A 26,791-nucleotide genomic window follows, 5' to 3' on the forward strand; every position below is an offset into this window, starting at 1 on the left:
TAATAATAATAATAATAATAATAATAATAATAATAATTACAACTCCACAATGCTGTCAACAATTACAAGTGGAGGCCAATTTCGAGGTAATTTGGGTCTCGTGGCACTTCCTTCAATTCTTTGGAACAGTGCCACTTTGTTCCCCGGGTTTTTATGTAACCACAAGGGCGTCTCTTCTTTAAAAGGTCCGGACTGGGGGGCGAGGCGGTGCCATTTCCTCTAAACGTGGAAGATCAGTAGTGCCACCACCTCCTATATAGGATGAGAATAGTGCCACCACCTCCTACATAGTGTGGGAATAGTGCCACCACCTCCTACATAGTGTGGAATAGTGCCACCACCTCCTATAGTGTGAGAATAGTGCCACCACCTTTTATATAGTGTGGGAATAGTGCCACCACCTCCTATATAGTGTGAGAATAGTGCACCACCTCTTATAGTGTGGAATAGTGCCACCACCTTATATATTTTGGGAATGTGCCACCATCCTATATAGATGAGAATAGTGCACCACCTCTATATAGGATGAGAATAGTGCCACCATACATAGTGTGGGAATAGTGCCACCACCTCCTATTAGTGTGGGGAAGTGCACCTCCTATAGTGTGAGAATAGTGCCACCACCTTTTATATAGTGTGGGAATAGTGCCACCACCTCCTATATAGTGTGGGAATAGTGCACCACCTCCTATATGTGTGAGAATGTGCCACCACCTCCTATAGTGTGGGAATAGTGGCACCACCTCCTATATAGTGTGGGAATAGTGCCACCACCTCCTATATAGTGTGAGAATAGTGGTACCACCTCCTATATAGTGTGGGAATAGCGCCACCACCTCCTATAGTGTGGGTGTGCCACCACCTCCTATATAGTGTGGGAATAGTGCCACCACCTCATTTAGTGTGGGAATAGTGCCACCACCTCCTATATAGTGTGAGAATAGTGCCACCACCTTCTATATAGTGTGGGAATAGTGCCTCCTATAGTGTGAGAATAGTGCCACCACCTATATAGTGTGGGAATAGTGTTACCACCTCCTATATAGTGTGGGAAAGTGCCACCACCTCTTATATAGCATAGGAATAGTGCCACCACCTTCTATATAGTGTGAGAATGTTGCCATCACCTCCTATATAGTGTGGTAATAGTGCCACCACCTCCTATATAGTATGGGAATAGTGCCACCACTCCTATATAGTGGGAATGGTGCCACCACCTCATATATGTGTGGAATAGTGCCACCACCTCTATATAGTGGGAATGGTGCCACCACCTCATATGTGTGGGAATAGTGCCAACACCTCCTATATAGTGCGGGAATAGTGCCACCACCTCCTATAGTGGGAATAGTGCCCACCTCCTATATAGTGTGGGAATAGTGCCACCACCTCCTATATAGTGGGAATAGTGCCACCACCATATAGTGGGAATGGTGCCACCACCTCTATATAGTGTGGGAATAGTGCCACTCCCTATATAGTGTGGGAATAGTGCCACTACCTCCTATATAGTGTGGAATAGTGTCAACCTCCTATATTGGGAATAGTGCCACCACCTCCTATATAGTGGGAATAGTGGCACCACCTCATATATACTGTGGGAATAGTGCCACCACCTCCTATATAGTGTGGGAATAGTGCCAACACCTCTATATAGTGTGGAAATAGTGCCACCACCTCCTATATAGTGTGGGAATAGTGCCACCATCTAAGCAGTGCGCCAGTTACTCTACCTCCTCCCATACTGCCAACCTCCTCCTCCTCCACAGTGCCACCACCTCTTCCTCCACAGTACCACACCTTCCTCCTCCATACTGCCACCACCTCCTCCTCCACAGTGCCACCACCTCTTCCTCCTCCATACTGCCACCACCTCCTCCTCCACAGTGCCACCACCTCTTCATCCACAGTGCCACCACCTCCTCCTCCTCCCACAGTGCCACCACCTCTCTCCTCCACAGTGCCACCACCTCTTCCTCCACAGTGCCACCTTCCTCCTCCACACTGCCACCACCTCTTCCCCCACACTGCCACCACCTCCTCCTCCTCCCACAGTGCCACCACCTCCTCCTCCTCCACAGTGCCACCACCACCTCCTCCTCCACAGTGCCACCACCTCTTCCTCCACAGTGCCACCACCTCTTCCTCCATAGTGCCACCTCCTCCTCCTCCACAGTGCCATCCCTCTTCCTCCACAGTGCCACCACCTCTTCCTCCCACACTGCCACCACCTCCTCCTCCACAGTGCCACCACTTCCTCCTCCTCACAGTGCCACCACCACCTCTTCCTCCACAGTGCCACCACCTCTTCCTCCACACTGCCACCACCTCTTCCTCCACCTGCCACTTACAGTGCCACCACCTCTTCCTCCACACTGCCACCACCACCTTTCTCCCACAGTGCCACCTCTTCACAGTGCCACCTCTTCCTCCACACTGCCACCACCACCTCTTTCTCCCACAGTGCCACCACCTCTTCTCCACACTGCCACCACCACCTCTTTCTCCACAGTGCCACCACCTCTTCCTCCACCTGCCACCTCTTCCTCCACTGCCACCACCTCTTTCTCCACAGTGCCACCACCTCTTCCTCCACACTGCCACCACCTCTTCCTCCACACTGCCACCACCACCTCTTCCTCCACACTGCCACCACCACCTCTTCCTCCACAGTGCCACCACCTCTTCCTCCACAGTGCCACCACCTCCTCCTCCTCCACAGTGCCACCACCTCTTCCTCCCACACTGCCACCACCACCTCTTCTCCACAGTGCCACCTCTTCCTCCTCCACACTGCCACCACCTCTTCCTCCACAGTGCCACCACCACATCTTCCTCCACAGTGCCACCACCTCTTCCTCCACAGTGCCACTACCTCTTCCTCCCAGTGCACACCTCTTCCTCCACAGTGCCACCACCTCTTCCTCCACAGTGCCACCACCTCTTCCTCCACAGTGCCACCACCTCCTCCTCCTCCACAGTGCCACCACCCCTCTTCCTCCACAGTGCCACCACCTCTTCCTCCACAGTGCCACCACCTCTTCCTCCACAGTGCCACCACCTCCTCCTCCTCCACAGTGCCACCACCTCTTCCTCCACAGTGCCACCTCCTCCTCCTCCTCCACAGTGCCACCACCTTCTCCTCCTCCACAGTGCCACCTCCTCCACAGTGCCACCTCCTCCACAGTGCCACCACCTCTTCCTCCACAGTGCCAGGTTACAATAGAGGACGGAGTGTTATAATTAGCCTCCTTCAGGAAGTACCTCGTCAGCCACTCACCCTCCACTCTCACTCCTTCACTTGAACCATTACTATTCACTCTCCCTCACCCCTCTCACTTTCACTCGCTCCTCTCACTCTCCGCTCCTCTCACTCTCACTCACCTCTCTCACTTTCACCCACTTCTCTCACTCTCACTCACCTCTCTCACTTTCACCCACTTCTCTCACTCTCACTCACCTCTCTCACTTTCACCCACATCTCTCACTCTCATTCACATCTTTCATTCACACTCTTTCCTCTCACTTCCCTTCACTCTGTCACTCTCACTCGAATATTTAAATTATTGTGACTAAACCAATTTGTAATTTATTGAGACTGATCTAGTGTAAAGGCTTGAATGTAGTGTGTGTGTGTGTGTGTGTTTGTGTGTGTGTGTGTGTGTGTGTGTGTGCGTGTGTGTGCGTGTATGTGTGTGTATGTGTGTGTATATTGATGATGTGTGTGTGTGTGTGTGTGTGTGTGCGTGTGTGTGCGTGTATGTGTGTGTATGTGTGTGTATTTCTTTACTAGTCTTTCTATTTGTCCTCCTTCCTCCCCCCCCAACCTGCTCCTACCAGTGGCGTGCAGGAGTCTAATGGGTGGCGTGTGGGCGTGCATGTGGGCGTGCGTGAGGGCGTGCGTGAGGGCGTACGAGAGGAGATAAGATGGTTGTGGGAGCTGGAGGTCAGAGGGTAGGTGTGAGGGCAGGTAATCATTCAATTAGTGACCCACGCACCTCACCTGGGCTGTGCTCTAGTCCTCAACACCAACCTGACGGAGACGCTGTAATAGGGACATACGTGGAGGAGGAAGGGGGAGGGAGAGGAAGGGAGGGAGAGAAAGGGGGGAGGGAGGAAGAGACAGAGAGGAAGGGAAGGAAGGAGGGAGGGAAAAGGGGAAAGAATGAAGGTGGACGAGAGAGAGAGAGAGAGAGAGAGATTTATGTACACGGGGGAGAAGGTGTAAATTTGTTGTCATAGAAACAGTCACACAATCTCCTTCAGGTAGAGTGTAAATATTTTTGTGAGACAACCTGTATCAATCAAACCACTAGCATAAACATACACAAATAAACAACGGCAACAACAATAAGATCATTATCACCTAATTATCATCACGGTAATTAGTGTGTTAATCAAACAACCTATACCCAATAATTAACCTTTCATGACGTCATGCAATCACCATCAATCCCAGTTTTCTTTCGTCCTGGGCCAGTAACTACCGGGGCCACCTCACTAGCTAATTGGTCCTAGCCACTGGTACAATGCGTTTTAACCTAACGAACCACTGGGGCTGATTTACTGTCAACAACAACGAGAAAAATATGTTATGTACGAGACCAGGTGAGACTGTTCATTAAGGCAGGTGAACACAGGTAAACGATTCCGATAAAAATACATATAATTAGATTTTCTTTTCATCTCTGAACGTATGATAATGTTCTTAGTTATACCATAGAGTCTTGTTATAATTTTTTACACCATGTTTGTTTAGATAAATTTTCACTTGTCCAGTTTTTTTAGGGGAAAAATGTAACATATGAATCCTTGGGACATGGTGGGCCAGATTAGGGGAGCTTGGTCATGATTGGTTCAGAGATTACAGTGATTATGTCTGGCGGTAATGGTCTACACACATAAATCTCGGAGCTGTGGTTACTGACTCATCCCCCTAGCCGCCGTGAAGGTGTTTATCCCACTAAAGTACTGAGGGAGCGTCGACCTTTAGGACATAGTGGTATACTTCTATCTTCTCTTCCCGTTGAGATAAGCAAATTAGGTTGTAATACCGTAAGGTTATTATGAGAGAATCGACCTGAATGAGAGTGTGGGTTACTACTATGCTGCCCCCTTCCTCTGCCACAAGCAAAATAAGCCGTAATGCCATAAGATCACAAAGAGAAAATCGACCATACACGGCAACGGGGCATGATAGTGTCTTCCTCTCCTCTATCACAAACAGATAAGGATGTAAAACCGCCAACTTATCCGGGAAAATCGACCAAGAATGACAGTGTGGGATGATACTGTTTTACTCCCACACTGGGATTGATATGTGAAGCTGTAATGCTCTCAGATTATGATTAGTAAATCGACCATAATGACAATACGGGTGTCCACTGTTTTGACCCCACACTGGGATAAACCAATAAGAGTGTCATAAAGTTGAGTTACAATGGGATAGTCGACCATAAAACAGAATGGGTTGTGTTTGTTTTGACCCTCGCGCTAGAATAGATATATTAGAGCTCTAACACAATATTTTTAATGGAAATATCGACTTTAATGAACCCTGTGAGATGGCACTGTTTTGCCCCGATCATTGAGATTAACTGAATTGCTTGCGGATGTCTGTATGTCTGTCTGTCCAAGTGTTGTGGCTAACGTGAGGCGCACATAGTGGAGTGCTATTTACAGGTCGTATTAAAAGTTTATCCAGAGAAAATTTTTATTTTTATTTTTTTGATACAATAGTCGATGAATAACCCACGTTTCCTCTTCTTCCTCCTCCTCTTTCTCTTTTTTTCATTTATTAATTCATTTATCCTTATCCACAACTTCCCTCACATTCCTCTCATTCCTGGATAAGCATGTAAGGGGTGTCCGACATTCCTTCCCCCAATAACATTCTCCTCCCCCCCCAGCCCCTAATCCCTTACTCTTCACCTTTCACCCCTCCTTCAACCCCTCATCCTCATTCCTTCTACTACACTCCACTCATTCCCTTCCTCTCCCTTCCCTATTATCCCTCTTTCCTCCCTCTCTCACATTCCACCTTCATCCCACCATCCCTCCCACTCCACTCATTCTCCTCTTACCCTCCCTCTCACTTCTCTCACACCTACCCTCTCCCCCAACCACTCTCCCTTCTCCCCCTCTCCCCCTCCTCTCACTTCTCTCACACCTACCCTCTCCCCACCAACCACTCCCCTTCTCCCCTCCTCTCCACACCTACCCCTCCCCCCTAACCACTCTCCCCTCTCCCCTCCCTCGTTATCGTGTGACCTGTTATCCAGTTGGTAATAATGGCTTGTCACGCTGGTTTATTTACACCTGTGAAAGTAACGTTGGTGTTATTTTGTTATCATCACCTGAGAATTGGCCTATAAGCCCCGGGGTGTACCTTTGATCTTTGTTGCCGGGGAATGTGGGTGATGCTGGATGACTGAAGGGTGTGTGAGGTGGTGTGGTGTATTGATGTGGGGGAGTTGATGTGGGGGTTGTGTGTGGGGGGTTATTATTGTGTGTGTGTGTGTGTGTGTGTGTGTGTGTGTGTGTGTGTGTGTGTGTGTGTGTGGGAAGGGATAAATATATTTAAAAAAAAAATAGGTTTCAATCTCACTTAAACAGGTACAGGTTGGGTGAAAGTCGACACCTGTAACAAGAATTTTTCCTCCGTGTAGATCATTATCAGACCAGGTGACAACAGAGGGTGAAAGGTCGACTTCCTCCACCACCACTTAGATACCAACACTGATCATTGTGTCCTCTACAGTGTGAGAAATAAGGAAACGAGTCGACAATATGCTAGTAGAAAGGAAAATACAACAGTGGATAATACAGAGAAGAGAATTGATGAATACAAACAAGAAAATATATAGAACAAAACCTGGTGAAAAATATAGAGAGAAACAGGACAGAAGAAGACCCATTGTGGTTCTAATCATGTTAAAAATAAACCAAGACCACGACAATAAAATCCCAATCATAAAAATACATACAAATAAAAACATAAAAAAAATAATGAAAATAAAAGAAAATTACTGAAAATAAAGATAATAAAAATTAATAACGAAAATGAATAAAAAAAATAAACGAATAAAAAAGGTTCCAGATAGAGTTCCTGAGGTACTCCTGGTCGACCCTCAACACCTCATCATTTTAACCACATCTGAAGCTCATCCAGGATTATACCTCGAGGTAATCCTTTCTGTCTACATCATTACCTCCTCCACCAACGCCCTCCACTTGACCTCCCAACACCAGGGTCACACCGGGTCAATTCAAAGAGTGACAGATGGGAAGTCAGGTCAACGGTAGCCGGCTAAGGGCCAGATGGAGGTAATTTTGGGTTCTATCTGCCGGATTAGGGAATTGTGGGACAGGATCGAATACCATCTTGACTACAACGACGGATACGGACGGATCAGGTAAGGCAGACGACAGCTGTAGAAGGATCGAGTCTCAAGGAACCTTAATTTATTTCACCTGATGATTAAACAATGTAATGCTAAATGGTTGGGTTAGGTTAGGATTCCACCCATATCCTATCTCCCCTCGTAGGACCTCACCTGTATCCTTCCTTCACCTGTAGGACCTCACCTGTATCCTTCCTTCACCTGTAGGACCTCACCTGTATCCTTCCTTCACCTGTAGGACCTCACCTGTATCCTTCCTTCACCTGTAGGACCTCACCTGTATCCTGTCCTCGGGAAGGTCAGTCTTGAGGGAGAGCATTTCTCTGGCGTACACATCCGGGTAGTGAGACTCCTTGAAGGCCTTTTCCAGTTCCTCCAGCTGGAACGACGTAAAGATGGTCCGACTGGAAAAAAAAGTGGAGTGAGTTAGAATTCTGGAATGCCTAAAGAAAATTCTGGAATGTTAGGTTAAAATCTGGAATGTGTTACGGGAATTCTGGAATGGTACGTTAAAATTTAAAAAAAGTAATTTAGAATTCTGGAATATCAAAGAGAAATCCTGGAATATTTGGATGAATTTTGGAAAGCTAAGTTAAATTTCTGGAATGTTAATTTAGAATTCAATTCCTAGAAAGAGAGAGAGAGAAAGATAATAATTACAAAATGAGATAATTAAAAATAATGACAAAGTGAAAGGAATTATAAAAGAGAGAAAGAAGACGCAATAAGATAAACTAATAACGATTAATTAAGGCCAGGTGTAAATGAACAATGTAAATGGTGCCATACTTATAAATATATTATAAATGATAACCCACCAGTAAATATAAAGTAAATAAAGAGACAATTGCAAATCTCTTGTAAATGGTTATATCTGTGTAAGTAACGAACCTGATATGAAAATCTTGTAAATCACGAAAAAGAATGTAAATTATGTGAAAGTTTTTGTAATTCGTAAGGAAGACAACTTAACACTGAGACTTTACCTTAACTAGACACGTTCGCTTAACACCAATTTAAGGATGAATTCAACATTGTGAATCTTTGTGTGTACTTATCATAAACTCAGCTGATTCAACCCGTACAAGAGAGCGAGGGGTGAGGGAGGGGTGGAGGTGAGGGAGAGAGAGGTGGAGGTGACGGAGAGAAAGGTGGAGGTGAGGGAGAGAGAGGTGGAGGTGACGGAGAGAGAGGTGGAGGTGAGGGAGAGAGAAGTGGAGACCGAAGGGGGGAGGTGGAGACCGAAGGGGGGAGGTGTAGGGGGAGGAGAAGGGACGGGTGGGGGATGTACGGGTTACAATTGAACAAGGGAACAAGAGAGAGAGAGAGAGAGAGAGAGAGAGGAGGAAAATGAACTCTAATGGATGTAATAATTTACTTTTGCAAATTGCGATTTATAACACTACGGGTTCAGGCAGAGACAATACTACCCACTCTCAGGCTAACCTAACCTAAGCGAATCTCTCCTAACGTAACGTAACTTAACGTAACGTAACATAACGTAACGTAAAGAAACATAACCAGATGATAGTGTTTCTTGGACTGTGCAGAGAAGGAAGAGGCGGAGGAGGAGGAGGAGGAGGAGGCTATCATAGCTGTCACAACACTATAACACAACGCCTTCACATCCACAATAACCACTATAACACCATAACCACCACCATAAACAAACAGAATCACCACACTGACACCATAACCACCACCATAAACAAACAGTAAGAACCAGAAAGCACCACGATAACACCACAACGCATTAATGGCCGCCCAGGTAAGAGAGGCGAGACATGACACTCACCTGAATAGACAAATAGCTGGTGACATAACGTGACGAACAATAACCAGGTGTTGTCGATGACCCACTTAGCCAGGTGAAGTATCCGCCACCTACTGATCCTCACCTGATACACCACAGCTCCTCCTTGTGTGTGTGTGTGTGTGTGTGTGTGTCTCACTCTCTGTTGGTGTGTGTGTGTGGGAGGGGTGAAGCGGACAATAGGGTGTGTGTTGGGTGTGTGGGTGTGTGTGTGGGAGGGGTGAAGCGGACAATAGAGTGTGTGTTGGGTGTGTGGGTGTGTGTGTGGAGGGATGTATGAGGTGTGTGTGTGTATAGGTGTTGGGGTGTATATGAATATGGGGGGGTGAGTGTGGGGAAGAGTGTGTAAGGAAGTGTGTGGCGGATATGAGTAAGGTTGTGTGTTAGGTGTGGAAGTCCTGATGTGTGTGTGTGTGGGGGGGGGTCTGGTGTTGGAGAGTGTTGGAGGGAGTGAGGTGTTGGAGAGTGTTGGAGGGAGTGAGGTGTTGGAGGAATGTTGTGTGTGTTGGTGGTTCTATGTTTAAGGTTTTTATAAGTTTCCATAATTACGTTTGTATATATTCAATGTACAAAACTTTGGTGTTCGGAAATTACGAGTTGATTTATGATTACTGGACAATTAATGAAAAATGTACAATAATAATAATATACAGCAACAACAATGAACAATAATCAGTGTACAATGATGACCAATGTACAGTTCTTCACTATCCTAACACCCGAACAAATATTCGAAGCCCAAGTGTGTGTGTGTGACTATGATTCAACTCTCAATATAGAAGGAGGATTCAAGAGGCCACCAGTGTTTGAGTATATGATGTCTTAACATTCTGAGCAGGGGATTCGAAGCTTCATCAGTGTTCACGTAAATGAAATCCGAACAAATTAATAAGGACTCGAAACTACATGATACAGAATGAGTACGTATAAACTGTTTGAACATATGAGCCGAGAATTCAAAGCTTCAAGCTACACTATATCGAAATATCTGAACAAAAAGATTCGAAGTTTCAAGTTACAGTGTTCGAATGCACAATATCAAAACAAACAATCGAAGCTTCACGTTACAGAATGTTCGAATACACGCTATATGAACATGTGACCTATGATTCGAAGCTCCAGCAAGTTACAGGGTGTTCAAATACACAATATCCGAACATGTGAGCGGTGGGTTTCGGAGGAGAGTTACGAGCGCTCGATACTCACACATCTCGACCTGACCCGGGGCTTCGGAATTACTCGTGTCCAATATTACAATATCGCGGGTGTCTCGAAGGTTCAGAATTACGGTGGTTCGATACTGGGGGTGGGGGGGGGGGTCGCGCAGCTTATGTTGGCGATGAATATCCGACTGGGGAAGGGTGTTGGGGGGATGGTGTTGGGGGAAGATGCTGGGGAAGGGTGCTTGAGCAGGGTAGGGAGGGGAAATGTTGGGGAGTGTACTGGGGAAGGGGTGCTGGGGGAGGTTACTGGGGGAGGATGGTAGGGGAATTCTTGAGGAAGATATGCTGGGGAATAATAATAATATAATTGAATTAAATCACACCAACAATTCAGTCATATAGAGACAACTGACAACCTCCCCGCTGGTAAATTTGCCATACAAAATTCCTTATAATATTTTTTCTTTACTTTAAACGTGAGGCAGCAAGGGGTGAGGCAGGAGGGAAGATGGGGAGGGACGGGGAGGTTTGCACGTTCACTCTCAGCAAATTGCTACAAATTTACAGGTAATTTTGCAGCAAACTCCTTAAATGGCGAGTAAGTTATTTCTGGCAACCTTCAGGCGTTTAGCGCGAGGGAAGGCGGCGAATTTTGGCCCGAATATTTTTGTGGTGTGTGTGTGTGTGTGTGTGTGTGTGTTGAATGTGTGTGTGTGTGTGTGCGTCTGTGTGTATGTAGAATATCTGTGTGTGTGTGTATGTTGAATGTGTGTGCGTGTGTGTGTGTGATTGTGTATAGAAGGAGGGTGCACGTCTGTGTGTATGTAGAATATGTATGTATGTTGAATGTGTGTGTGTGTGTGTGTGTATGTTATAACCCCGTAGATTATTACAACCAACATCCAATTAATGGTAAAGTCACAGCGATGGTTTGAAGCCATCTTGTTCTCAGTGACGTAGATATTATGATGAGAGAGAGAGAGAGAGAGAGAGAGAGAGAGAGAGAGAGAGAGAGAGAGAGAGAGAGAGAGAGAGAGAGAGAGAGAGCCGGCACAAGGCACGGTTACAGAAGTATAAATTTTCTCTTAAAAAATATGTCAACGTAAGACCATCTGGTGGTGGTAGTGGTGGTGGTGGTAGTGATCGTGGTAGTAGGTGGTAGTGGTGGTGTGATAGCGGTAGAGTAGAAGTGGTGAGCAGTGATGGTAGTAGGGATGGTGGTAGTGGTAGTAGTGGTAGTGATAGTGCAGAGAAGTGGTGACAGTGGGGATGGTGTGTAGTGGTGATGGTGGTAGTGATCGTAAGTAGTAGTAGCAGTAGTGGCAGTGGTAGTGATGGAGGTAGTGGTGGTAGTGACAGTGGTGAAGTGTAGCAGTGGTAGTACTAGTGGTAAGGGTGTTGTCACTCATGTCTGACAAATGTAAACATCTTTTAGATACTACCAAAGGGGGGTGAGGGGAGGGGGGGTGAGGGGTGAGGGGGGGGGAAGGGGGAAGTAGGGGAAGGGAGAGAGGCGGGGGGGGTGGAGAGACGGGTTTGGATGAAGGAGCAATGGGATAGGAGGCGGTAAAGAAGGAGTGAAAGGGCAGGATGGAGGGGAAGGAAGTGGAGGAGGAAGAAGAAAGAGGAAGGAAGAAGGGAAGTGAAGGAGGGAAGGGGTATAGGATGGAGGAGAAGGAAGTGGAAGGTTGCGGTTTGGATGGCGAGAGAGAGAGAATGTGCTGTAGGATGTGTCAGGATGTGGTGTGACAGATCTCAGCTGGTCCTGTTGCGTGTGTCAACCTATACGCAGGATGGAGATGACTCATGGCAGCTGGAGGAAGGATGGAGGAGGAGGAGGTTGAGGAGGAAGATGAATGCAAGCGAGATGGAGGAGGAGGAGGAAGGATGGAGGAGGAGGAGGTTGAGGAGGAAGATGAATGCAAGCGAGATGGAGGAGGAGGAAGGATGATGAAGGAGGATGATTTAGGAGAGGTCATCGTGGTCGTTATGATCGTTGTGGTCGTCGTGGTCGTTGTGGTCGTCATGGTCGTCATAGTCGTTGTGGTCGTCATGGTCGTCATGGTCGTTGTGGTCGTCATGGTCGTTGTGGTCGTTGTGGTCGTCATGGCCGTCATAGTCAAGCTGTGGCCGGTGGTCGTTGTGGTCGTCATAGTCGTTGTGGTCGTTGTGGTCGTCATAGTCGTTGTGGTCGTCATAGTCGTTGTGGTCGTCATAGTCGTTGTGGTCGTCATAGTCGTTGTGGTCGTCACGGTCGTGGTGGTCGTCATGGTCGTCTAGGTCATGGTCATCGTGGTCGTTTTAGTAGTCTAGGTCATGGTCATCGTCGTAGTGGTAACATTAGAACGATACACAAGAAGTGGGGTGTTAGTGAAGCTGTTTGTTTGTTTTACCAGCACGGGTGTGTGTGTGTGTGCTGAGTCACCCTGGCGGTCGGGAGCCTCACCTAAACATGCCCGGGCTATCAGTGAGAGTGAGAGTGAGTAAAGTACTAAACTAAACTAAACTAAATCTCATTAATTAATCTTATAATTATAGTCACTTCAATATAGACAATAAACAACTCACCAGTAATATATCTATTAAATAAATGAGTAAGTAAACAGTAAACAGACAGACAGACAGGCAGACAGACAGACATATTAACCAAGCAATGATATGTTAAGCTCCCACATTTATTATTTATGTATCCTATATAATATTCCAGCCTTGTATCGCTGTATTCATGAATTCGCCCTAAGATTGACTGTATTTCTTTAACTTGTATCTTTAACTGTACTTGTATCTGTACCTGTATCCTGTACCCCACAATTAACAAAATATTGCTACAGTTATCACACATGAATCTCGTCTATGTATTTCGTTGCCTTTTCTGTATTGGTAAAATTACATGAATTCATATAAAAGAGAAGTCCGGGAGTGGTGTCAGTGTTGCCACATCCACTTCACTGGGCAGGTTACAGCAGAGTCAACAGTAGTGATGATTGAGCCAAAATTTCTAAGGTAGGTTGACTCTCCCAGGCGTTGGCAATGATGAAGCAATATTTTCCTCTGCTTCGAGACCTTCCTGCAACAGTGGCAGACGAGGCGGTGATGTAGCAGTATCTATGGTGTGGAAGATTGCCTGCTGGAGTATACGGCGGCCGGCCGGGTCGTTATAACAGGGATGTATAGTACAGCCAAGGTCTCGGTATAAGGGTGGGTGGCTCAGCAGTAGTAGTGGTGGTGATGATAGTAGAAATAGTAGTAGTAGTAGTAGTAGTGGTGGTGGTGGTGGTGGTGATGATGGTGATAGTAGTAGTAGTAATGGTGGTGATGATGATAGTAGAAATAGTAGTAGTAGTGGTGGTGGTGGTGGTGATGATGGTGATAGTAGTAGTAGTAATGGTGGTGATGGTGATAGTAGAAATAGTAGTAGTAGTAGTAGTAGTGGTGGTGATAGTGATAGTAGTAGTAGTAGTGGTGGTGGTGGTGGTGATAGTAGTATTAGTAGTAGTAGTAGTAGTGGTGGTGGTAGTGGTGATAGTAGAGTAATAGTAGTAACAGTAGGAGTAGCAGCAGCAGTAGTAGTAATAGTGGTAGTAGAATTAGTAGGAAAAGCAATGGTAAAAATACAGAAGTACTAGTAGTTGTAGTCGGACGGGTGTATCTACAAGTCCACAAGCAGAAGGTAATGTACAGTACTACTATTCTACCGCCAGAGAGAGAGAGAGAGAGAGAGAGAGAGAGAACCCACCAGGGTCTTTGATCAAGCTACTGGACCCTATTAACTGAGAAATCGTTAGTGGAAGACAGACAGCTGAACAATGAAGAAAGAAAGATGACAAAGTGAGTGGCGAACAGGGCTGTCTTCCCCGTGGGTCGCTGGGGACACCACCGTTTGTCTGGGATAACCTCAACAAACTGGGAGACACTTGCCGTCGCCTCAGACTCACGAGATCTGTATCGAATATCAAAGGTTATAAGACTCAAATAAGCGTAAAGAAATGTCCCGTGGTCTTATATTCCCCGCCATATTGCAGCATCTGCCACCTCCCTCCCCACCCTGCCGCCTCCTCCTCCTCCTCTTCCTCCCTTCGGCTGGTCTAAATTAGCCGCCATCTTCTTTTCCCGCGAAAAATAAGGCGGGGAACTGTGGCGCTCCGGCAGGAAATGCGCGCGGCGTCGACCAGCCAGCCGTTCATTATCCCACCTCAACAGAACGCTGCTACACCAACTACTGATCATCCACCACACTATATATAACACTATCTCATCCAACACACGCCAGATTAACGTTATGGTCATCCAGAAACGCAGGTGGGGGTGAGGACGAAGCGGTAGGCGGGTGAGGGCCGGAGGGTGGAGTCAACCCGGCGGGTGACCTGGGCGGGTGTGTGAGGAAGGCGGGATATGGGGGACTGAACCGAGTCTTTCCGTGTTAAACAAACTCCTTGTACACCACTCTCTCTCTCTCGTCTGCCAGGCCAATAGTAGGTCCAGGGGAGGGAAGACTTTTAGATACATGTAATAATTTGTTTGGTTGTCTTGTTGGTGAGGTTAACTGGTGGTAGTGGGCAACGATTTAGCCTTTAACTCGTATTGGTGATGGCAGTGGTGATATGGTGTGGTTGGTGGCAGTGTTGTTGTGGTGGTTGTTGTGGTGGTGGAAAGAGCATGACTACCACCACACAACCACACAAATCACCACACGATCTCACACCACACAACCACACCACACAACCAATTGAGCACACCACACACAATCAACACACACGACCACCACACACACGACCACCTCAACAACTTCACGACGCCGCCACACAACCACCACACGACCACCACACGACGCCACAAACCACCACAATACACGACCAACACACAACAACCACACACGATCATTCACACGACCACCACACAACCACACAACGCAACCACCACACAACAACCACACGATCATCACACGACCACCACACAAACTACCAAACCACCACACAACACACACGACCACCAACGACCACCACACGACCACCACACAACTACCAAAACGACCACACACAACCACCACAAACAATACCACCACACACCCCACGCAACTACCACACGACCAATCAGCCAACCAACACCATTACCAACTACCACATGACCACCACGAACTACCACACGACTACGACTACCTCATACAAACCACCACACGACCACCACACACGACCACCACGCGACCACAACGCAACCACCAAACGACCACACAACCACCAAAACACACAACCACCACCAAACGACCACATAACGCAACCATCACACGACACATTTTTCACACGACTACCACACGACCACACGACACATTGACGACACAAATCACCACACGACCACATGAGCTTACTCCACCCAACTTGTGGTCGTGTTTTATGGCAACTTTCAACATTTTCATCTCCAAACCATCACTTTTCCTGATGCTTTTTCAATGAGTTGTCGACTAGTTTGTGGTCTGTTGACACTTTGGCGAATGTTTATTGATGCTAGTAGTAAGATTGGTATAGGGTATATAGTGGTCGTAGTGGTGGGGGTGATGGTGGTAGTAGTGGTGGTGATGGTGCTAATTTGTGTAGGTTGATCGATGATATTGTGAGGTATAGTGGTGGTCGTGATGATGGTAGTAGTAGTAGTAGTAGTAGTAGTAGTAGTAGTAGTAGTAGTAGTAGTAGTAGGAGTTTCTATATATCAAACCTGCAAAATTTTTTCCAATGTGTTTTAATATTTTTTTTTTTTTAAATTCCCAACGAGAATAGAGGGAAGAGGGGAAGAAGAAGAAGAGGAAGAGGAAGATGAGGAGGAGGCGTAGGAGCAGGAGGAGGAAGAAGAGGTTCGAGGAAGAGAAGGAAGAGATCTCAGTAAACCGGGGAAGTAGTGGTCAATATACGATCAATATAGAATGGCTGTAGGTACTGTCTCTCTCACCTGTCCTTCCTCCTCCTCCTACTTTCCCAGTGAGGTTGTTCAGGGCTGTCCTCACCTGTTCCTCCTCCTTATCCCAGTGAGGTGTTGTCTAGGTACTGCTCTTCACCTGTCTCCTCCTCCTCTTCCAGTGAGGTAAGTTGTCTGTACTGCTGTCTCTGTCACCTGTCCTTCCTCCTCCTCCTCCCACTTTCTCCCAGTGAGGTAAGTTGTCTAGGCACTGTCTCTCACCTGTCCTTCCTCCTCCCACTTTCCCAGTGAGGTAGTTGTCTAGGTACTGTCTCTCACCTGTCCTCCCACTTTCCCAGTGAGGTGTCAGGACTGTCTCACCCTCCTCCTACTTTCCCAGTGAGGTAAGTTGTCTAGGTACTGTCTCTCTCACCTGTCCTGCTACTCTCCAGGTAAGCAGAGTGTCTCCAGGTATTTCCTTCCTGCCTCATCCACCACCTATTCCTCCCTAGGTGAGTGTCAACACACACACCTCCGCACACCTCCCACCAGGCCAGCCAGGAGGAGTACTGAGGTGTTAATTAATAAGTCAAATATGTGTACAGGTGAGAGGGAGGACACACGCGTCTCTTGGTAGTAATTCACATGATGATGGACGATGGTCAGGAGGTCAGGTCAAAGGTCGTAAGTATTATGTTAGGGTCAACATTTGTTTCGTAAGATTATTTTTCTCCTACGTTAAGATATAGGAATTTTTATATTTAATGTGTTATTAACATCAAAATACATCTAAACACCACTTCCCCAACACCACCCAAACAACACCTCAAACACCACCCCAAAACACACTCCCTAACATACCCCAACACCACCCCAACACCAACCATAACACTACCCCAACACAACCCCTCTAACACCACTCTCAACACACACTTAACACCTCCCCAAACACCACCCCCAAACAGTGTCCCCAAAACAGTGTGTGTGTATGTGTGTGTGTGTGTGTGTGTGTGTGTGTGTGTGTGTGGTGGGTGGGAGGACAAAGGCGCACTGTGCACCTGCCTCCGCACATTGAGGGCCAGAATAGTGGCAATGTGGTTCATCAGGCAACGTTACAAAGGGTCTCGTACTGTTGGCTGGATGCTACCAGCATATTAACTTATTACTTCCAACTAGTCTCACAAGACCGTAATTATTCACGTAGTCAGGCTCATCAGGAGGCTTTATATATATCCCTGGTTAACTTCCGGCAGAAATAAAAGAACACGTAGGCATCAGGGGAAGGGGGAAGGAGAAGGGGGAAGGGAAGGGGAAAGGGGAGGAAGAAGAAGGGAGAGAAGGAAGGTAGGTAGGTACATTCTGGAAGTTGTGACAGCACTGTAACAGCTATAGTAGTAGCATCTAGAAGGAAGGAGGTATATTGTGTTGATGAATAAGTGTCACAGCATTGTTTGGGTTGTGACATGAACGTTACAGCATCTAAGAGGAGGAGGGGTTACCTCTGTTGTGTGTGTGTGTGTGTGTGTGTGTGTGTGTGTGTGTGTGTTGTGTGTGTGTGTGTGTGTGTGTTGTGTGTGGTGTGTGTGTGTGTGTGCGTTAGTAAAAGAGGTGCCGCGGTCAATGAAGCACTAGAGGCTCACTGACACTGTCTCCCTGTGCCAAGATGGTTCTGTGAGGACGACGAAGAAGAGAAGGAAAAGGAGGAGGAAGGAGGAGAAGGAGATGGAATAAAAGAAGAAAACGAGGAAGAAGAAGAGGAAGAAGAAGAGGAATAATAATAATAATAATAATAATAATAAGAAGAAGAAGAAGAAGAAGAAGGCAATGATGATGATGATGAGGGGAGAGGAGGAAGGAAAAGGAAGGAGAGGGAGGAAGAAGAGGAGGAGAAGCAAAAAGGAAGAAAGGAAGAAATTAGAAAGAAAAGGAAGAGGGGGGTAAGGGAGAATGAAAGGAGGGAATAAGAGGGTAGAGAGAGGGAGAGGGAGAGAATTGCCAGGTACAGTGTTAAAGGAGGAGTGGGCAATGAGAATGGAAGGGAGGGAGATGAGAGGGAGGAGGGCAGGGAGGGTAAAATGTTTGAGAGAGAGAGAGAGAGAGAGAGAGAGAGAGAGAGGTGTGTGTGTGTGTGTGTGTGTGTGTGTGTGTGTGTGTGTGTGTTGTGTGTGTGTGTGTGTCTGTGTGTGTGTGTGTGTGTGTGTGTGTGTGTGTGTTGTGTGTGTGTGTGTGTGTGTGTGTGTGTGTCTGTGTGTGTGTGTGTGTGTGTGTGTGTGTGTGTGTGTGTCTGTGTGTGTGTCTGTGTGTCTGTGTGTGTGTGTGTGTGTGTGTGTCTGTGTGTGTGTGTGTGTGTGTGTGTGTGTGTGTGTGTGTGTGTGTGTGTGTGTGTGTGTGTGTGTGTGTGTGTCTGAGAACCTCCCCCTAATTAAGGTTTCTGTCACTTGTCCAATTACTGTACATGTAGTGATTGTGTCGCCCCCACCACGACCTGCAGTTTTGTCCCTGTGAGAGAGTGAGAGAGAGTGAGAGTGAGAGAGAGAAAGTGTGTGTGTGTGTGTGTGTGTGTGTGTGTGTGTGTAAGAGAGAGAGAGAGTAAAAAAGAAATAGAAAGTGAGAGTAGGAGAGAGAGAGAGAGAGAGAGAGAGAGAGAGAGAGAGAGAGAGAGAGAGAGAGAGAGAGAGAGAGAGAGAGAGAGAGAGAATAATCTCAATATATCACTAACACAACAGGTAACTATACTATACACTCCTGCCTTTTACCATATGATGTCATAAACGAACCTTAACAATAAGACGTCATTAAGTAGGAAATCACGCCGCAATTAGTTCTTCTTGATAATTAAGTATTAAACTACGTCACTAAGTAGTAGATGACGTAACACTTGGATCTGATGACGTCATGAAGAAGGATGTGACGTCACTGTGTCCATCACGTACATTTTCCGAATTTGCTAATCCCAGGATGAAAGACGCCCGTATTGACCCGCCTTAGGATGACGGATCCACTGAGCTTTTTTCCCCAGTTGTGACGAGGCCATAATAACATAATGTAGATTAAATTGCCACCTATTTTAAAAACCCTTACCCATTATTATCCCATGAACGATAGGAGGAGGAAGGAGAGAGAAGGGAGGGAGAGGGGAGGGAGGGAGGGAGGGAGGGAGGGGAGGGGAGGGAGGGAAGGAGGGAGGGAGGGGAGGGGAGGGAAGGAGGGAGGGAGGGAGGGGAGGGAGGGGAGGGAGGGAGGGAAGGGAGGGAGGGAGGGAGGGAGAGGGAGGGGAGGGAGGGGAGGGAAGGAGGGAGGGAGGGAGGGAGGGGAGGGAGGGGAGGGAAGGAGGGAGGGAGGGAGGGAGGGAAGGAGGGAGGGAGGGGGGGAGGGGAGGGAGGGGAGGGGAGGGAAGGAGGGAGGGAGGGAGGAGGGAGGGGGGAAGGGAGGGAGGGGAGGGAGGGGAGGGAGGAAGGGGAGGGAGGGGAGGGAGGAGGAGGGAGGGAGGGGAGGAAGGGAGAGGGGAGGGGAGGGAAGGGAGGGAGGGGAGGGGAGGGAGGGAGGGAGGGGAGGGGAGGGAGGGAGGGGAGGGGAGGAGGAGGGGAAGGAGGGAGGGAGGGAGGAGGGAGGAAGGAGGGAGGGAGGGAGGGGAGGGAGGGAGGGAGGGAGGGAGGGAGGGAAGGGGAGGGGGGGGGGAGGGAGGGGAGGGAAGGAGGGAGGGAGGGAGGGAAGGGAGGGGAGGGGAGGGAGGGGAGGGAGGGAAGGGGAGGGAGGGAAGGGAGGGAGGGGAGGAGGGAGGGGAGGGAGGGGAGGGAGGGGAGAGAGGGAAGGGGAGGGAGGGAGGGGAGGAGGGAGGGAGGGAGGGAGGGAGGGGAGGGAGGGGAGGGGAGGGAGAGGGGAGGGGAGGAGGGGAGGGAGGGAGGGGAGGAGGGAGGGAGGAGGAGGGAAGGGGAGGGAGGGAAGGGGAGGGAGGGAGGGGAGGGGAGGAGGGAGGAGGGAGGGAGGAGGAGGGAGGGAGGGAGGGAGAGAGGGAAGGGAGGAAGGGAGGGAGGGAAGGAGAGGGAGGGAGGAGGGAAGGGGAGGGAGGGAGGAGGAGGGAAGGGAGGGAGGGAGGAGGGAGGAGGGAAGGGAAGGGGAGAGAGGAAGAGAAGGAAGAGAGGCACGGAGGAAGAGAAGGAAGGAAGAGGCAGGGAGGGGAGGAAGGGAAGAAGGGAGGGAAAAGGAGCGGAGAAGAACGGAGGGAGGAAGGGAGGGGAGGAGGAGGGAGATAAGGAGGGAGGCAGAGAGAGAAGGAAGGCAGGAAGGAGAATAGGAAAAAGGAGGAAGAAGGGAAAGAGGAAGGGAGAGAAGGAGGAAGGAGGGAAAGGGAAGGAGAGAGGGAGGGAGGGAGAGAAGGGTGTTGATCAGTATAATAGCGGTGAGATACTGAACACCATCTATCAGTCTTCAGCGATAGATAGTCGACGCCAGGTGGATCGATTTTAATTCACCTTTTTCATTTCATAATAATTGATTACCTGTAATTTTTAACACCTGGCTAAATACTCGTCTGTAATCTGTATTTTTTGTACTTTTTTCTGTAATTTTTGTGCGTAATTTTTTCTGTTTATATAATGAAGTCTTTCGTTGGTTTATGATGCGCTGTGGCGTGAAATTACCGACACACACACACACACACACACACACACACACACACAGTCATTACACTATACAAAGTTACAAATATTCATACACAAAAATATAAATACACACAAGATGCTGTAACATACACAAATATACACAGTGTATTTCTCTATCTCACTTTCTTCTTTTACATATCTCTTTCTCTCTATTCTCTTCTCTTTGTCTCACTTTCTACATGTCTTACTTTTTCTTTCTCTTTCTCTGACTTACTCTCTCTCATCTCTCTTTGTGTCCCACTTTCTCTCTCGTCGTGTATATGCTTTCTCTCCCTTATTTGTCTTACTCTCTATCTCCTCCACTCTCTCTCTCAACACCTACCACACACACGTACACTCTATAATAATAATAATAATAATAATAATAATAATAATAATAATAATAATAATAATAATAATAATAATAATAATAATAATAATAATAATAATAATAATAATATATAATATATAATAATAATAATAATAATATAATAATAATAATAATAATAATAATAATAATAATAATAATAATAATAATAATAATAATAATAATAATAATAATAATAATAATAACAACAGCATCAACACGCCATTCCTCTGTCATATTTTTTAATTAGAATATTGTCTTTACTACCATATAATCCCCCCCCAGCTACCTCACCCCCCTCCCCCCATCATAATTATAGCAGCTGTCAAGTAATTAACACCAGAATAAGGGGGGGGGGGAGGAGGAGGAGGAGGAGGAGGAGGAGGAGGGATAATTTGGTAACATATGTCCCTTTTCCTCTCACTTGACTATGTATCGTTTGTTTACAATATATCAGCTGATTTGTCAAGTCAGCTGATCGACTTCCTTTACCTGTGACACACCGCGCTGATTCACGTGGATTTAAAGCCTTATTTCCTCTATCCATAAGGGTGAAGGAAGGCTAAGTAGAGGGATAAAAGGACTGTAGATCATGATAAGGCGTTAAGTATTGGAAATTAACCTCCCAGTCAGTTCCTTAAACGGCCGCTAGAGGACACCATCAACTCAAAACAATGGTGAAAAAACGAATTTGTTGTTAAAATAAATTGTTAAAACATATTAATACTCCTTTAGATGTTTGTTAATCTTGTTTATATATTAATTTCTTCTAATATTTATTTTTTTGACACACACACACACACACACACACACACACACACACACACACACACGGCACACACACACACACACACACCTTATACAGACACTAATACACAGACATACAAACATACACACATAACAAACACTAATGCTGCCATAACACTGTGTGGGGAGGGGGAGGTGAGGGGAGGGGGAGGTGAGGGGCGGGGGTGAGGTGGTGAGGGGGGAAAGCACCTGAGGTCTCATAATTACACGATCACGGGGCCAAAAAGGTGTACTTTAAATCGCATCCAAATTCCCAAGCGCCTCTTAAACACTATCCCACACCTCGTTTTGGGGGAAGGGGTGGGGGGGGCTACCTCTCTTCCTCTCCCTCCCTCTCTCTTTCTCTCCCTCTCCCCTGGTTATCCCTCTTTCCTCCCCATCAAGATAACATTTCCCATGAGGTTAGGTTCTCCTTCCTTATTTATTCTTCTTTCTTCCTTCTCTTTCCCTTTCTTTCTTCCTTTCTTCTCGTTCTTTCCCTTTCTTCCGTCTTCCTCTTTCCCCTTTTCCTTCCTTAATTCCTTCCTCCTCTATTTCGCCCTTCCTACTCCTCTCCCTTTCTTCGTCCCTCATCTTCTCTTTATATCTCTCTCTTCCTCTCCTCCATCCCCCTATTTCTTCTTCTTATTACCCTCTTTCTTCACTCACCCACGAAAGACTAATAAGAAAGGTAGAAGCACATGGCATTAGAGGTAATATTCTAAAATGGATTAGGGCGTGGTTACAGGACAGGAAACAGCGAGTGAGAATTAACGGCACTAAATCCTATTGGAGCAACGTCACTAGTGGAGTTCCCCAAGGCTCAGTACTTGGACCATTACTATTTATTATATACATAAACGACATAGATATCGGCATAGACAGCAACATAAGTAAATTTGCTGATGACACTAAAATAAGACGTGTAATTAAATCTGACGAGGACTCCGCAAAACTACAGGAAGATCTAAACAAAGTTTTCGAATGGTCTGAAAAATGGCAGATGAAATTCAATGTGGACAAATGTAAAGAACTCAGTTTAGGAGATGTAAACAGGGAAACCAGTTACCAGATGAACAACGATGTCATTGTGAAATCCGATTGCGAGAGAGATTTAGGAGTAATGATAAGTAGGAATCTTAAGCCAAGTAAACAATGTGTTTTTGCTCGTAACAAGGCTAATAAAGTACTTGGGTTCATACAAAGGAGTGTTAGTTGCAAGACTAGCGAGGTCATCTTAAGATTATATCTTGCGCTTGTGAGACCTCACCTGGATTACGCAGTTCAGTTCTGGTCACCGTATTACAGAATGGATATAGAATCCTTGGAAAGAATCCAGAGGAAAATGACAAGACTAATCCCGGGCATTAGGAACCTTGAGTATAGAGACAGGTTAAAGCATCTTAATTTGCACTCCCTTGAGAGACGTAGAGCGAGGGGCGACATGATAGAGGTGTATAAATGGAAGTCAGGGCTAAACAAAGGGGACATTACAAAGGTACTCAAACTATCCAACCAGGAGCGAACTCGTAACAATGGTTTTAAATGAGACAAATTTAGATTTAGGCGCGAAATAGGTAAACACTGGTTTGGAAACAGAGTAGTGGATGAGTGGAACAAGTTACCAAACATCATCATTGATTCGAACACGCTGGATAGCTTCAAACATAGGTTGGATGCTTATATGAGCAATAGGGGTCCCATCTCCCCCCTCCCCCCTTGAGCAACAACGGCAACCACCACCACACCAGACAAACACACACACACACACACACACACACACACACACACACACACAGACGGGCTAGCAATACGACCCAAGCGACATCTGCAACTTGCAACTGGTGTGGGAGTGTGCAAGGCCCCGGGGCAAACCTGGGGCACGGGGCGACACGGGGCTGGCATTGTCGTCTTGTCACCCCAGGATCTCGTCACCAAGAACCACGTCACTACCTTCTCTCTCCCCTTCCCCCCCACCTTTCATCGTTACCACCCTACTACTTTACGACTCCCAATCCCCTCCCCTTAGGCTAATGGGCGACATATTCTATTGCAATATCCCATCTCTTCTCCTCTTTCTTTCCCTCCCTAATTTCCTCCTTTTCCTTTCTTCTACCCTTTTCCCTTTCTTGTTCTCTTCCTTTTCCTCCGTTGTTTCCCTCCTCCTTTTCCTTCCTCACTTCCTCCTTTCCCTCCTCCTCCTTCCCCTCCCCACCATTCTTCCTCCCATTTCTCCTTCCCCCCCTTTCCTCGTAACTAAGCGTCACTAGATGTTAAGTAAATGTACCTCGAGTCTCTGAGTGATTCTGACGCCATGTTTACACTTTATTACTGTTTTTTATCTTAAGACAACCAATTAGGGACTTTCTCACATCTTCAGTAACGAGAAATAATTATCTCTCTCTCTCCTTTCTTAATTGTTTCTCCTTCGTTTCCTTCATAGTTTTATCTCTTTCTCTCCCTTTTTACTTCTCTTTCTCACCCTTCTTTGTTGTCTTTCTCTCTCTCTCTGCCTCCCTTCATCTCGTTATCACCCTTTTATTTATTTCTCTCCCTTTTTACTTCTCTTTCTCACCCTTCTTTGTTGTCTTTCTCTCTCTCTGCCTCCCTTCATCTCGTTATCACCCTTTTATTTATTTCTCCCTTTGTTAGTATATTTACCTCCTCTCCCTTCTTACCTGTCTTTCTCTCTCTTTCTTTACCTACGCATCTCCTTCTCTCCCTTAGCAAAATACTTCCTTCTCTCTCCCTCTCTCTATCTCTCTCTCAGTTTCTACCCTCAACCGTTCTTTCTCGTCTCTCCGAATTATTCCTTCTCTCACATTCTACGCTTTCTCTCTCTTTCTCTGCTTATTCCTCTTCTCCCTTCTTCCATTATTGTGACGCTCATTATCTCACCCTTCTTCACCTCTCCCTTCTCTCAAATCTTCGTTTACTCTCTATTTCCTTCTTCTTCTTCATCATCATCATCATATTTATATTCTTGGCCGTGTTGACATCGTTAAATACTACTAAAAAAAACCAAATCTTAGTAATAACTTTCTAACGTCAAGAACGGCCGCTTCTCCTGACCTAACTCACGGATGTTTTACGCGTGTGAGGGATTTTTTTGTCTTGTATGGCTCAAGACAAACAAATAAACAAGAGTAAACTTATGAGAAAAAAGAATTTGAAAAAACAATCTACACAGAAACGACAACAGGATAATTTTGTTCAATCATGTTAGAGACTACAAAACCGTACTTATCCCAACATAGGTTAAAAACAGATTAATCTAACCAAACAAAAATTAACCTAAGATCGTTTGATTAGATTGAGTAAATTAAGTTAGATTTGGTTTGCTGGTTTCGTAAGCTCTCTTAAATAATTTAGTCACGTAGTCGCCGACCTGATTGTAAACAGACGAAATATCGCTCTTCATTTACAGTTTAATTCTCCCTCAATATTTATTTTATTCGTGACTGAATTTATAATATAAGTACGTATTAATATAAACACAAACAAAAATACCCCCCGAAAAATTAACGAGAAATAAGATCATAGAGGTAACGGATATATACGATATTTTCTTTTGTCTTATACAACATTTCTCTCCCCATTATCTTCCTCTCCCTCGTCTTAATTAACGGTATACTGACCTGTGCCTTCGCTTCTTCTTCTTTTTCTTGCCCAAGCTGAGGTTCTGGCCGTCGTACGTTTTACTCATGGAATCAGACGAGTCCAGACCTGAAAGATAAACACCTCAGTCAACTGATGAGAGACAGCACTGGGACACTCAACATTGTTACTATTAATCAATGATGACGAGAACTGGTCGAAATAATCTGTATAATGTCATTGCTTATTATTTAATCCATTTATCTATATCCTACATAATTTCTTAATCATTAATTTATATTTAGACGAATCTATTATAAATTATTCATTTACCTAATTTATTGACTTATTTATTTACTCAACAATTATTTTTCTTATCGGTTAATTGCTCTCATTTATTATTCACTACCACACTATATACATTTTTTTCACGAGAAATTAACAATCACTTACTTATCAATGTATATAGTTGTTTGTTAACTAACTTATACACATTCTCAAATACGATATATATATATATATATATATATATATATATATATATATATATATATATATATATATATATATATATATATACTGTATATCGTCATACAAAAAATAAATCATATTAGTTCTTTAAAATATATAAATTGCATCAGTAAACGCAACACCCAGAAACGGAACTGGGCAATACTGAAACAAACAAACACACAAACAAAACGAACAAACAAACAAACAAACAAACACAGGGGTAAGACACAGCACTACCCAGCCAAAGGAAGTCTGTATACTTGAGGAGACGACTGGACAACACTGGGCAGACTCAGAAGTAAGCCCACTGGAAGGAGTCTTGGCATTACCTGTCTTAGAGACGTGACAGGGTGTTACACAACACTGCAGACAGCTGGTACAGTGGAACAGTAGTTATAGGTACAGCAAGTAGTTATAGGTCATGGCAGGGTGTTACCCAGGGGGCATTACAGGTCTGTACAGGGTGTAGTTACAGTGCAGTGTTACAGTAGTGGTTGGCAGGGTGTTACAGTAGTTATAGGTACAGGGTGTTACAGGGGGGCGTGGCAGGGTGTTACAGTAGTTATAGGTACAGGGGCGTGGCAGGTGTTACAGTAGTTATAGGTACAGGGCGTGGCAGGGTACAG

The 26,791-nt window shown here is 46.0% G+C and overlaps 1 protein-coding gene across 1 annotated transcript in view; it reads right to left on the bottom strand.

Moving 5' to 3' along the window:
* LOC121867357 (homeobox protein ceh-10-like) overlaps window positions 1-25,781 on the bottom strand; it is a gene marked incomplete at its 5' end in the record, with an annotated part of 45,161 nt that extends 19,380 nt beyond the window's left edge. The window contains 2 exons of the mRNA XM_042367276.1: window positions 7,681-7,807; window positions 25,694-25,781. Of these exons, the coding sequence (XP_042223210.1) occupies window positions 7,681-7,807; window positions 25,694-25,781 (215 nt within the window). The remainder of the gene's footprint in view (window positions 1-7,680; window positions 7,808-25,693) is intronic.
* Window positions 25,782-26,791: the final 1,010 nt, after the last annotated feature.

Source organism: Homarus americanus, unplaced genomic scaffold (genome assembly GCF_018991925.1).
Source record: "Homarus americanus isolate GMGI-L3 unplaced genomic scaffold, GMGI_Hamer_2.0 scaffold37538, whole genome shotgun sequence".
In the NCBI taxonomy this organism is placed as follows: Eukaryota; Metazoa; Arthropoda; class Malacostraca; order Decapoda; family Nephropidae; genus Homarus; species Homarus americanus.